At 42.1% G+C, this 14,546-nt stretch overlaps 1 protein-coding gene and 1 pseudogene across 4 annotated transcripts in view; both read right to left on the bottom strand.

Annotated features, from left to right (window-relative positions):
- SKP2 (S-phase kinase associated protein 2) overlaps positions 1-14,546 on the bottom strand; it is a 41,907-nt gene that overhangs the window by 26,156 nt on the left and 1,205 nt on the right. For all 4 annotated transcript variants that reach the window (XR_004030416.1, XR_004030417.1, XM_003274351.4 and 1 more), the window contains 2 exons: positions 3,973-4,084; positions 970-1,113 (listed from right to left, as the gene is read on the bottom strand). Coding sequence is in view for 2 of the 4 variants with exons in the window: in XM_003274351.4 (XP_003274399.1) it covers positions 970-1,113; positions 3,973-4,084 (256 nt within the window). In the remaining 2 variants the exon portion in view is untranslated. The remainder of the gene's footprint in view (positions 1-969; positions 1,114-3,972; positions 4,085-14,546) is intronic.
- On the bottom strand, positions 12,486-12,585 carry LOC115835600 (annotated as a pseudogene).

Raw genomic sequence — 14,546 nt, 5'->3', positions numbered from 1 at the left:
CAAAAAAAAAAGGGAGGCCAAATTTAATATTAATTATGCTAATATTGAAGTCCTTGTAAGAAATTCAGGTACAGAAGTTTTTAGGTAATTAGAAATTTGGGAATTTGAAAAGGAGGGCCAAGCTACAGATGAGGAACTGAGAGTCCTGGGCATAAATGTGGGTGTATAGGACACAGCTTGTCCAAGGACAGCATTTGGATTTGAAAAAGGTGGCAGCCAGGAACCAACCCTGGAGTGAACGAAGGAAATCACATGTGTGAAGGAGACTGAGAAGGAACAGCCACAGGAGGAACAGGATAAAAAGCAGTGGGAGAGGCGGTTCTGACTACAGAAAGAAGGGAAAAAGTACTGGAGTCAAGAGACATGTTTTATCTTTAGCTCTGCTGTCTTCAGCTTGTTTTTCTGTTCAGTACCTAGTTATTCTACTCAAATATGTGATAGCAGTAACCTTAGTATTGCAAAATTCTCAGAATAGAAAATTCTTTTTCAAAATATTCTACAAAAGAAACAAAAAGAGGGCATTTTTTTCAGGTTCCAAATTTCTCCACGACAAAAATCATAACCCCCAAGCTACAAATATGAAAAGACTCTTCACTTTTTTTTATTTATCAGAAATGGGCAGTGGGGAAGTAACTGGGCACCCTTGCATCTGCCAGTGAGTGCTTTACTTGTGCCTGCTGTGTGGGACTCACAGTCCCCATCAGCTGAGGACTTGAGAAGACACATGTGCCTCTTTCGCCCTGGGAAGAGACTAACAGTAACCCTGAGTGAAATGGGAATAGTGTCATTGAAATCTATGCTAGGTTTCAGCACAAAGGCCCCAGAGCAAAGTATGGAATTAACATCCCACACTGCACAGATAACCTACCATAGGCTTTAAGGCTGAAGAAAGAAAAAAAAAAAAAAGCTTTGATCTGTTTCTACCTCGAAATTTAGAAATAGTCTTTTCCAGGGATTTTTCATCTTTACCTGAAATGTTCAGCCAATGGTTGGTCCATAAATGATCGTGGGCAGCGGAAGGCAATCACCCCTTGAGACAGCAACCGACCAGTCACATCCGGGTGCAGATTTTTACCTGTGAGGTCTAAGGTCTGCCATAGAGACTCATCAGACCTATAAAAGAGGAGATGTTTAATTTGGCCAGTCGGTCACACTAAATGCTAGAAGCCCTCAACAACATTAACAACGAGGAGGACACCGCTGCTAAATCCCCTTGAAGCACATTCTAAAAGAACTTTTGTTTTTAAGTTGACTATACAATTAGCTATGATATTTTTAAGGCACTGGAGAATTTTTCTCGATCTCACCAGGGATAAGCTTCCATCTTTCTCTTTCTATACACTTCCAATTTAGATGGTTCAATGTGAACATTAGCACTGCCGTGATCTAGAACCAGAGAATCATATTCCAGCATTCAAGTTGACAAATTTAAAAAAGATTGCTCAAATTAATTAATTATTATATTACTAGGCAAATAGGATCCTCTAAGAAGTTTTGAATCTATTTACCACTTTTGTTAAGCAATTATCATGATTACTGTAGCAACATGGAAATATTACTAAAGGAACAAAAGTTAGCATTATTTTATTATGAAATAAGGCTGTCATAGATATTCAATAGGAACGGCCATAGTTCAGCTGTGCCTTATAATACATTTGAAGCTTAAAACATACCCATGTGTATATGTATGTGTACATATGTGTGTATATGAACTAATGTGAAATAAGGGAAAAATACAACAGAACAGATGGTGTTTCTAAAACAAAAGGGACATTCTAAAAACGTACTGAATAGCACAATAAGAGGGTTTTAACATCCACAGTTGAATTCAATTTAAAAAAAGAAAATGTGAAATACAAGCACATGAAGGAACATTTTAAATACTTAGGTGTACTAGAATTTTCTTTTTTAATGGTGCTTGAAATAAGTGGACCACTGGCCAGAGTTATGAAATAATTTAATCATAAAAAAATTGTCAGTGTGTGATTTGTGTGACAAATCTATCATTAAAAAGGTGGACTGTAGATAAGATATCCTTAAGAGAGTGGCACACTTTTGTATCTTTCTTGCCCAGACAGAAATCCATTTTGGCCTCCAAGGTATTGACACCAGATCAGCACTGCTCTGGTTTGTCTTGAATCTCATGCTTGATGTTTCCTCTTGCAAGAAGGCAAACTATAGCTTAACCAGCATTCAATAACAACAACCTGGGAAAAGTTTTGGAACAATTCATTTTCTTTCCAAATAATATACATTTTTTAGGAAGATGAACACCTCACAGAAAAATGAATTCGGGAGCTACCTGAACCCTAAGCCAAGCATAACTAGATATGGTATGATGGTTAAGACTGTGGAGTTAGCCGGACTTTAGATTCCTGCCTTTCCACTTATCTCTCAACCTACTATTCCTGACCCTGCAGTTTCCTCATCTCTGAAGCTGAGATGACACAAACACCATCACTTAAAATCATATGGAGGATTAAATTGCAAACACTGCACCTGTCACATGGCAAGTGCTTAATGTCAGTTATTACTTTTATGACAACTGAGATGAAGTTTAACAGACTCTAGGGGAGATGTAGGTCAAAGAATACAAAGCCACAGATATGCAGGATGAACACATCCCAAGATATAGTATACAACAGGAGAACTAGAGTCGATAATACTGTATTGTAGTCAGAATGTTTGCTAAAAGAGTAAATTTTAGGTGCTTTTGCCACAAAAAATGGGTAACTATGTGAGATAACTGTCTTCAGCTTGTTTTTCTGTTCAGTACCTAGTTATTCTACTCAAATATGTGATAGCAGTAACCTTAGTATTGCAAAATATGTTAATATTTTGATGTTAATGATATGTTAATGATAGTAGCCATTTCACATACATATAACAAAATAGCATGCCGTATACCTTAAATATATACAATAAAATTTTAAAATGGGATTAATAGACTCTGCAAGAAGAGGACAAATGCATAGCTGGCAGAAAAAGAAAACCAAAGTGGGCTTGAGTGCGGTGAGGGTAAGTGAAACTCGCCTGCCACTTGCACCAGCATTCCAGGTGTGCAAACCTCTCTGCGGCTCTTCTAAGCAAACAACCCACACCTGTAAATAGCAGCACACCCATGAAGGCAAGAGGCTCCTGCTATCTCACACAGGGAGTTCTAAGTATGTGGAGGGAGAAGCCAGACGGATGGCCTTTAAACACAAAGCAAAGAATGACCAGGAGGTAGGATAGGGATGAGAAGGCATGAAGATAGTAAAAAGTTCCAGTTGATAAACATAGCCTTTTTCTTACTCCAGGCCTGTTACTGCCCTTCCAGCTCACCAAGTCTTTCCACATGCAACTCACCTTCCACACTTGAAAAGTGTTGCCAAAAAAAGAGCACAAGCCCACCAATGGCTACTCTGTGCGGACCAGGTCTGTGAGTCAGGCACTACACCGGCATCTTCACATTTCATCCTCATAACCAATGGTTTCCTCCTCGTAACCATTATCCCCATTTACATATGGGGAGACTGAGGCTCAGCAGTGTCAACTAACTCGCTCAGGTCATGCAGAGCGTAAGCAGCAGAGGCTGGGTGTGCACTCGGGTCTAACACCAAGCCTGTGTTCCCTCTCCCCATTGTGCTCACTGCTCAGCCCAACGGTGTGAGGAACCGCTGTCTGCATGCACCTCTGTAACTCTCTCCGCACTTAAAGCACACCGCCTGGCCTACAGTCAGCATCCCATAAACACATGCTGCACTGAATATAGGGCAAGGAGGTTTCCAGACATTGGTAAGTTTACCCCTCCCAGGAAATTCCTCTTCCACTGTGAAATGAGGACACTTATTAATAAAAATATGAAGATACCGAATTTGCTTTGTGCTGCTCTATTTTTCTTGGTTTTTAGTTTCATCAGACCGAAACGAATAAATAACCTTCCTCTCCTCTTCCTCCCCTACGTTTGCCAAAGGGGTGAAAAATACTTACGCTAGGCGATACCACCTCTTACAAACACCAGAGACCTTTAGCAGCTCAGGGAGGCACAGACAGGAAAAGATTCCCAAGAGCAGCTCATCCGGAAGGGAGTCCCATGAAACACCTTTGGAGGGAAAACAAGTGTTTGCCATCACCATTCTTTCACCCTATCAAGTCTACTGAGTCTTTTCAAACACATAAAGAATATACAACATTTAGCTTAAATGGGGAATTTAGCACAAATTAAATTACTCATCCTCACAATTATTTTTGTTTGAAAAATCATTTCTGTTGAACAGAAAAATAATTGCGGTGATGAGTAATTTAATTCGTGCTAAATTCCCCATTCCATCGTCTATGTACCCTGAAGTGACCACCACACTCTCCCAGCAAATGAAAAAGAGAAAACCAAGAAAGCTTTTCCTATTCTTCCCTTCAGCTCTAGCCAGCCAATAGGAGGCTGAGGCATGAACAGTGGTGCAGAGAGCCAGCCAATTGGAGGCTGTGGCATGAACAGTGGTACAGAGCAAGTCCCACCCTCTCAAATGTCATTCAATGACATTGTCAATTCATTGACATCAATAAGATATTGTGGTGCTTCTGGGTGCAAAGGAAGGCCTTGTTTCTCTCTGATGTGGACTCGGTGGTGACCTTATTTAAAAGGCAAATAAATCTTCTTCCCTTTCTGATACGGTTGGCTGTGTCCCCACCCAAATCTCATCTTGAATTGTAATTCCCGTAATCCCCATGTGTTGCGGAAGGGACCCAGTGGGAGGTAATCAAATCATAGGGATGGTTACCTGGTGATAACCGCCCCTGTAATTTGATGCTGTTCTGGTGATAAGTGAGTTCCCACAAGATCTTATGGTTTTATAAGGGGCTTCCCTGACCTCTTCGCTCTGCACTTGATGCTGCCATGTGGAGAAGGACGTTTGCTTCCCCTTCCACCATGCTTGTAAGTTGCCTGAAGCCTCCCCAACCAGGCTGACCTGTGAATCAATTAAACCTCTTTCCTTTATGAATCACCCAGTCTTGGGTATGTCTTTATTAGCAGCATGAGAACAGACTAACACGTTTTCTTTCAGGTTTACAAAAGGCACAGTTTACCTAAAAGAGCAATACAAAAGGGTGTTGTCATTTCTTAATTCAACATATATTTACTGAGCTCCTACTACGGTGCCAGGTATCATTTGTGTTGGGAAGGAGCAGTAAATCAGACCCAAAACACTACCTTCATGGGACTTCGTTCCAGTAATGGGGAACAGATAATCACACATCAAAAAATAAGTACATTATATGATATCGTAAAATTGATCTGTGCTGTGCAGAAAAATTAAACAGGGCAAGGGAGAGAACAGAGAGTTCAGGGCAGATGTTATTAAGTTTGAACACGGTGGTCAGGGAAGGCCATACTGAGATGACGATCACTAAGCAAAGGCTTGAACGAAGTGAGGGAGTGAGCCCTGTGAGTATCTGGGGTGTGTTCTAGATGCAAGGAACAGCATGTGTGTTTGAGGCATAGCAAGGAGGCCAGTGTAGAGCAGCAGAGTGAGCAAGGTGGGTGGGTAGAAAAGAAATCAGAGAGCAGCCAGGTCATGCAGGCTTCCTAGGTCATGATAAAGCCTTTGGCTTTGACGCTGAATTCTATGAGGTGCCACTAGATTCTGAGCACAGGAATGACAGGCTCTCACATAAGTTCAAAAAGGATCATTCTGGCTGCTGTGTTTAGAACAGAAAGGTAGATGCAGGAAGAGCAGTTTTCTTTCATAGAAGCAATCTCTAAATAACTATTCAACAAGTATGAAACTCTTACATATGAATATATAGAATAATCCCACAAGGTCAGGATAATATAACAATTGCCAAGAAGGAAATGAATGCACAATGAAGGAATCCTAAAAAACGGTCAGATGAGTTCAATGACTGCCTTCCTAGGCTTTCCACCTCTGATGGATCTTCTACACCAATTCTGGTGATATTCTCTCCTCCCACTCCCATTTAAAGGTGCCAGTCTTTACTGAGCATGTCCTTTGTACCAGGCCCTGTATAAGTGGGTTTGAGGACACAAGGGAGAAAAACACCGAGGAGTGTGACAAACACCTGCTGCCCTGGGCTGTCTTTCTAAACCAGCATGTCTTTCCCCCAGTTAGAATCCTTCAGTGGTACACCCCAGGTATTTAGGCTAAAGTCCACAATGCTTAGTACAAAGTTAAAGGCTTTCAGCCAGGTCCCAACTAGTTTTTCTAGGTTCGTTATCTAGAAATGTGTTCCAGCCATTTGGAGCTACCTGTAATTCTTAGAATGAGTCATTCTGTGTCGTATCTCAATGCCTTTGCACATCCTGTGCTCGCCTCAAACTACTATTCATTTAAAATCAAATGGAAGCCCCAGTTCCTACAGAAGGCCTCCCATGATAACAAGGACAGGCCACTTATGTACCACAATTTCATTATTTACTTACTCATCTCTCTAGACCCCCAGAAGCTCTTGAGAACAAAAAAATGCTTTTTTTTTTTAATTTTTGTATTTTCAGGAACTAGCATAAAGTTGATATATTCATCCACTCCCATATTTATAAAATATGTACCATACACTGAGGTCTATTCTAGGTTTTAAGGATACAATGATAAATAAGGCACAATCCTGACCCTTATTCTGCTCAGAGTTTGAGAGATACAGACAAATGGGAAACTTCAATAAACTATCCTGATGGGCTACAGTAGGATTCAGGGTGCTGTGCAGCTTATGCGAGTGGCACAGGGGTTAGGAAAGCCTTTCTGGAGGAAGTGGCCTCTCTTGAAGAATGAGTAGGAGATACACAATTGTTCAATGAATGCCTGTTCCCCTCACACCACGCCCTTCAGGGGACAAAATTAAAGGATTGGCTGAGGCCCTGAAAGCTAGGGGTAGAAAGCTGAAGGCAGATCACCCCTGCTGATCTGGGGAGGCAGCTGGAGTTTGTGAGGAGGCTCCTCCACGTGGCAGCTGTTCCGTCACTGCCACAAAGTTCCTCCAAAGTCAACATGGGCAGGGGACAAAGTTTCTCAAACCAGGCTCTTGCCCTGCTCCCCAAATTGAAAACAAAGTTGAATGACAGGCTTTTCTCAAGTTTTTCTCCCATTAATCCAACTCTCTCAGACCTCTGCTGCCTCTTACATATCGAGATCGGAATCTAGTAATTGATTGGGCCTAACTATATTTAGCTATAAGTATAGTCATCCACTCACATATTTATTAACTATGTACTATATACACTGAGGTCTGTTCTAGGTTTTGGGACACAACGATAAGTAAGGTACAATCCTGACCCTTATTCTACTCTGAGTTTGAGAGATACAAACAATTAAACAGGAAACTTCAATAAACTATCCTGATGGACTACAGCAGGATTCAGGGTGCTGTGCAGCACATGGGGATGGTGCAGAGGTTAGGGAAGCCTTCCTGGAGGAAGTGGCCTCTATGGAAGAGTGAGCTTAACTATACTTACATAACATACTTAGCTATTTTGAATCTAATATGTTGAGATTTTACTATAATCTGTAAAAATCATACTGAGACCATGCGCTTGGCCTCCTTAACACATTTGAGGACTACTGGACTGAGGAAGCAGCACAGTTTCGATCAGAAGCCTGACTGTGTTGCCCCAAGTCTGTGAACTTCAGCAAGTTACTTAATCTTTCTGGCCTCAGTTTTTTTACCTGCAGGAAAGGAAATTGACAGATTTATCTTGCAAAGTTGTTCAGTGAAGAGTAAATGAGGTACAAGAAAAGATTAAATAAGCAGGGAGTAAAACTTTCTATATTCCTCTCCTTTCCCAATTAAGTCTGCGTATTTTCTTCATGCAATGACCTTTTCAGTGCTGCTCTGAATTTTCACCCATGGGCAGACACTGGACAAGGTCTGCAGGGTATGACTTACCAAAACCCCATATCTGCCCTCTATTTAAGTTTGGGTCCCCCAGAAGCAGATTCTGAAGCTCTGACTTCAAGTAGTTTATTTGAGAAGTGATGCCAGGAAGCACTACAAAGAGTGGAGAAGACAGAGGTGGAAGGGAAGAAAGCCAACCTGGAGTAGGCTAATGAGCAGGTTATTCCTATGGGCAATTGAGGTTCAAATCTTCTGGGGACTCCAGTAAACCATCTAGAAACTACTCCAGAGCTGTCTCATCCAAGGGCACGAGTGCTGGGGTATTAATCCATCAACTGCTGTTGGTCACTATTTGGGGACTCCCCAGTATTCCTGCCCAGAGAAAGCCCTCAGGCATGGAATCTCATCTACACGTAGGCAAGAGCTTTGGAAGGGAATGGTGGGCTTCAAGGGGCTATAGATAGGGCACCAACAGAAATTATAGCTGGGGAAAGGAAATTAGGAAAGCTTGCTATGAAGTACAGGGCAGGAGAAATAAATTAACAAACTTGGTGCTTTCTATTAGGAAGACATAAGAAATCAGGACCAATTAAAAGAGCAATAGCAGCCAGGTAATTAAGGTGCTAGAGGAAAACCTGGCATAGTGATGAATGCAGAGGTCAGTAGACCTAACCAATGAAGAACTGCATGTGAGACTCCAAAGTTTGGAGCACTTTGTGTTGCAACTTCCATCTTTGCCTTCCCAGCTCCTCCAGATTTCAGCTTAAATGGCACCTGCTCAAAGAAGCATTCCCACCCAGGATACCACCACAGGCCCTATGCCCAGATTTGCACATCCATTACCTAACAATGCCTGGCACATAACAGGACTCTATAAATATTTGCCAAATGTATTTATTAGCCCTCTTCATGCAAATGGTGAATGTGCTAATTCTCTATTAGTGTGATTGGTTAACCCTTATTAACAAATTAACAACTATGTGCACAGCACTGTTGGCATATGGAGGGGATGAGGCCGAAGACAAAAACCCAGAGCAGAAGGGAATGTCCTCTATCAGTATAGCTGTAGTCTCTGGGAGATGGGGGCTGGGGCTTCAAGAGAACATGCAACTATGATAAAAGAGACAAGGTCACACAATCAGTAAGTGGCAGAGGGGGAATTCAAACTCAGGTCTGACTTCCAATCATGCCCTTTCCATCCTAGTGGGTTCTAATATTCTATGCTCTCCTCTGTTGTAAGTACAAATTTTGAAAAGGTGAGAATTAAACCCGACTTGCTATGGAAACAGAAATCAATCAGGGCTAGGGAGTGAGTGGAAGAGGAGAGAGAAAATAAAACAAAGATGCTATCAATGGGTTCACCACCAAATGGAAGGAGCAAGGGCCTAGAAAACGCACACACTCAGCTAGCAGCCAAGTACCCAGTGCTCTTACTCAGCTGACCACAGAATGACACTACTCCTGGGGGCCCCGGGTGGGGGTGCCACAGCCTGATATGGGCTGCTGTCCCAGCAGATGGGGCAGAAGTTTGTCTTTAATAGCTGCTCTAGCAACAGGCATCCAGGCTGTGATATGCTTAATCTAATTTTCCTTGCCATATTTAATTCTCAAAACATTAGCCATCTGTTTCCTGAATTCACGACGACACTGCTGCCTGGTCTGTTTGCAGAGAGCGGAAGGAAAAATCCAGGTCTTTTCTCCACTTGTCTCTGCTAAATCCAGCAAGGCTGCAGCTGCATACCAGCCCCACATTAAAAGATATAATTACTGAGCCCAAGGTCTCCAGTCTTCAATGACATGGACGGCAGTTAAATATACTTCAGGGCCAGGAAAGGGCAAAAACTGGGCCAAACCAGCAAACCTGCTACAATCACCCTCACCTACCACTGTTTACAATTATTTCTCGGGTGCAAACCCAGTTTCCAACTTCTGTAACCTTATCACCTCTCATGCTTCCTGAAATTCTCTGGGAAGAGGGCCTTGTTGGAGAGTTTTCTACGCATTCCATCTTTGCAGTGTAGGTAACTCATCTTACTTGACGTACTTATTTCTCAGAACATCACTCCACTCCACTCAGATTCAAGCTGAAAATCCAAAGTAATGCTAATCACAATCAAACTTTTGACTTAAAAAATTGTTGCTCTTTAAGTATAATCAAATTATACTTGCAGAAATGTGTACTGAGGACCTGGTACTCATACTTGTTTTTGTGTGTGTGTGCATTTCTTTCAGGGGGTTGGGGGGTGCTCACCTCATGATTGCTTTTGCTGGCTTAAGTAGCAATACCCCATGCTTTCTTTCTGGGGAACTACAGATTGTGCCAACCCAGATGAGTTCTCCTTCCTCTTCCCACAAACCATAAATAATACATTTGAGGCCATGCTAGCTTTGGGTGTTTTTGTTTTTTTGGCTAAGGTGGGCAAAACTGAAAAAACAAAACACAGTCAAACTTAACAAGGATTCCCCCATGTACCCCTTCAGTCCCACAACCCTTTATTTCTATGAAAGACTTGCTCAACCCTGAGGTGTAGGGGGTGTAATGAAGAAACAACAGAAGCTGGGATTTGGAAAAAATATGGAACAGTGTATAAGCACTATGAGGGCAAGGTCTCTTGCCTGTTATGTTCAGTGTTGTAGTCCCAATATCTAGAATGGTGCTTGAGAAATATTTGCTTAATGGATGAATGAAAGGAAGCTATGGAACAAAGAAAGATGAATGGTGAAGGTCCCATAAAGGCTCTTCCAGTGCTGAGTTTAGTAACTGTAGACTGAGACTCACATAGGTCATGAAATCAATTTAGTGAGTCTGACTAGCATATATGTACATATAAAGAATGAACTAGAACAGAATAGAAAATATCTTAGTAAGGGGAAATACAGTTTTGTAAAACTGCTGTTTCAGATACATACCCAGGATTGCAATGTAAAATATGTTTCTTACTGGTTAAAAAAAAAAAAGCTGGAGAAAATGCTTGTCTAAGGGTATTAAGACACAGATTCCCAGGCTCACTCAGGCCAGGACTCCCTGGATCAGAATCTCAGGAATTTTACACTTTGAACAAGTTCCCGTGGGGATTCTGATATACAGTAAATTTTAGCATCTCCAGTCTGACAACCACTTTCGGGTCTGGAATTTCAAGTATTTAAGAGTCATGGAAGAGCTGATCAACAAATTAGTTCAACTCCATTTTCATGGCTATCACCTGTTTAAAGGGTGGGGTGGGGGACAAGCATTTCATGACCATAAATAAAATGCAATTGTCCCCTTTCTGCCTGTTACTGACCTCATTGCTGGGCCATTTCCTCCCCAACTCTTTCCATACACTCACTCCAAGGGCCAATCAGACCTGTTCTAGTACAGGTTGGGCACAGAGCTTTCATCTTCCAAGATAAACAGATGAAGAGGATTTAGTTGCCAGATGCAAGGCTGGACTGGGGCCTGCAGGGAGAAACTGCTTAGCAAGGAACCGACAAAAACTCACAGCCCAGAACCAGTCATCAGATATCTATGTACAGCAGGTGTGGCCTGCTCTACCCTAATCCTGGCAAAGCTAGTAGCCACCTGTCCTGACAACTGCAGACAAAACTCCTTGGAATGACAATCCGGCTCCACTGGAGGCCCAGGCTTCCAAAGGCCCATTGGGAATCCTCTATACCAGCTGTCCCTCATCCTGTATCACTGAGTTCACCCTTCCCCACTCCATACCAATTAAGCAACCTCTGTTGTGTGTAAGTCCACGTACATTGGTTTCCCTCTGTGCCTCTCCGTAGGTAATAAACATAAGTCACCATTCTTTCTCTCTCACTTCAGATATATACTTTTGAAGTCAGCTTTAACAATCAAGACACTGATTACACCATTTTCAGATCCCTCTCTTTCCTCAGAATCTCCTTTTTTGCTGAGTGGAAGGAGGAAGATCTTCCACATCCACCTGAATGGAAATCACAGCTCTTATTTTTTATTGCATTTTCTCCTCAACTTGACTTGCAAATTCCTGGGAGCTAGCAAAGACTCCAGAAACTTCTGTCTTGTTCCCACAGTGCCTTGCTTAAAAAAAAAAATCTTTTTCACTTGTGGAAGGGCATATAGCAATCACGCTCTATGTCAAAAGCTATCAGCACTGGACAAATTAATAAAAATCTGTTCATCTTAGCAGGAAGTATCTTTCGCCACATTTGGTTGGTCAAGCACCAAATTGTTAGGGCTACATTCCAGACACAAAAAAGAGTGGTGAACATTAAATTTTGAAGAAAAAAAAATTTTACACGAACAGGGTCAGAGTAACAATATTAAAAACAAAAGATAAAAGTCCACTAGCCTCCAAAACTGGTGTCAGAGATTTTGCTGGCTTATTTATTGTTATGTGTCAGTGGCATGCTAAGGGTTTTACGTCACTCTCATTTAATCTTCACGACGACCTGTGAAGTGGGTATTATTACAGCACTCCATTTCACAGATAAAGGAACTAAGGCACAGAAAGCTCGAATAACTTTCCAAGGCTGGTAAACGCAATTCAAACCCAGATCTGACTTCACTGTGACCCTCTACTGCTTCTCTAATTAATCCAACTCCTGATGTATATTCCCAGACCATAAATTGGGCAAAGTTCTCTTTCCTAAAGAAAAGGCTGAAAACAAACGTATTTATTTTCTTCATTAAAAAAGTGGAATGCATCACGAATCTGCATGTCATCCTGCGCAGGGGCCATGCTAATCTTCTCTGTATTTCCAGTTTCAGTATATGTGCTGCCAAAGCAAGCAACCAACCAACCAACTAAACAACCAATCTATCAACCCTTCTGCAAAGGAAACCAGATGGGAGAATTTATGAATATACTTAAATTACCTTGGGTCTGCAAGACTTCATCTTTAAATGTTTAATCTGTTTCTTCTTTGCCATCATCCCCCACCTGATTTCAATTTAGACTCTGATCACCTCTTCCACAGATGATTTCAACAGCCTCCTAAATTCTATTGACTTTAATGGCGGAATATATCTGGAATCTGACCACCCGCACCCCCAATAAGACTTCAAGCTTTGGCCAGGTGTGGTGGCTCATGCCTGTAATCCCAGCACTTTGGGAGGCCAAGGCTGGAGGATCGCCTGAGTCCAGGAGTTTGAGACCAGCCTGGGCAAGATGGTGAGACCCACCCCCACCTCCATCTCTACAAAAAATAAAAAAATTGCTGGGCATGGTGGTGCATGCCTGTAGTCTCAGTTACTTAGGAGGCTGAGGCAGGTGAATCGTTCGAATCCAGATGAAGACAGTGAGCCAAGAGCACGTCACTGCACTCCAGCCTGGGCGACAGAGCAAGACTCCGTATTAAAAATACAATATTTAAAAAAGACCCTAAGTTTCTACCCTTGATGCCCCTGCAGTTGAGTCTCAACACATCAGTGTGTCCTTTTTAGAAGGTTAAATCAGGTCCCATCACAACTCTGCTCAACATTACCTCCAGCCTGATCTCCCCCGACTCACCCTTTCACTCATTCCACTCTTAGAATATGGCTTCCCTGTTCCTGGAACAAATACGTCACATTTATGCACCAGGGTCTTTGCAGTGGCTGTTCCTTCTGCTTGGAGCTCTTTTCTCCAAGATATTTGCATGGCACACTCCTTGCCTCCTTTATGTCTTTGCTTAGAGGTCACTGTCCAATTGAGGCTTTCCCTCAATACCTGGTTTAAAAGTGCACTCTATCTTCCCACCCCAGGACCTGCATTCCCTCTTGGCTTGTTCTATTTTTGTTTTTAGCCATAGCATTTATCACCTTCTAACATACGATATAAAAATAGTTATTGTGTTTATTGTATTCTCTCACTAGAATGGATGCTCCCTGAGAGCAGAAATGTTTATGTTGTGCCCACTCCTCTATCTCCAGCACCTGGAACACGGCCTAGCACATGGTATGTGCTCAGCAAATATTTGCTGTATTACTGTTTTAAATAGCTTACTAGTAAGAAAAACTGATAACCCTAGGTCAATGCCCTATTTACCCTATGGCTTTTGCATACTCCAGGGTTCCGGTTCACTCTGGGAGGCACTCGTTCATCTGCTTGAGAAACTAGGGGATGGGGAGCTATTAAGGAGGGAAGATATAGTAAGTTCTACATTTCAGTCAATCCATTCTAGTTCGGGGGATAGATCTGGAGAGAAGAAGGTTGGAATTATGAATCCACTCCAATAGTTCAGGCAAGAGACGACGAGAACTTGAGAAATAGTTACCAGAGAAGAGGGAAAGATGCGATGAATGACTGGATGTTGGGGGACGGTGGGAATCTGACTGACTCTCAGGTTTTCGGGTTGTGTGATTAAACAGATAGTGTCATCAGTAATGGAGACAGAACATACCAGGAGAAGCCAATATGGGGGTGGGAGTGGGCCTGGGGAGATGTCTCCCCCACTTAGGTGAATGTTCACTTCCGTAGTGCACTGATAAATAACTAAAGTGATTAAGGCAAAAAGCTCACTCGGGTACAAAGCAAAAGGAATCCTACAAGAAGACCACTGTTTATGTTTCTGTTAATCGGTGAAACTGAGCTGGCCTTGAGGCAGGCAGATTCTCTTCTAAGGAAAAAGGCAGGAATGTCTTCTCATGGGTTAAAATTTTCAAGGTGATTATGCACCAGAACATACATACACACACACACACACACACACACACACACACATATATATATATATATCTCTACCAAGATTCCTGCATACTTGACGACTTG

The sequence above is a fragment of the Nomascus leucogenys genome, chromosome 6, assembly GCF_006542625.1.
Source record: "Nomascus leucogenys isolate Asia chromosome 6, Asia_NLE_v1, whole genome shotgun sequence".
In the NCBI taxonomy this organism is placed as follows: domain Eukaryota; kingdom Metazoa; phylum Chordata; class Mammalia; order Primates; family Hylobatidae; genus Nomascus; species Nomascus leucogenys.
The sequence above is the reverse complement of the archived record's forward strand: the minus strand, read 5'-3'. Positions and strand labels throughout refer to the sequence as shown.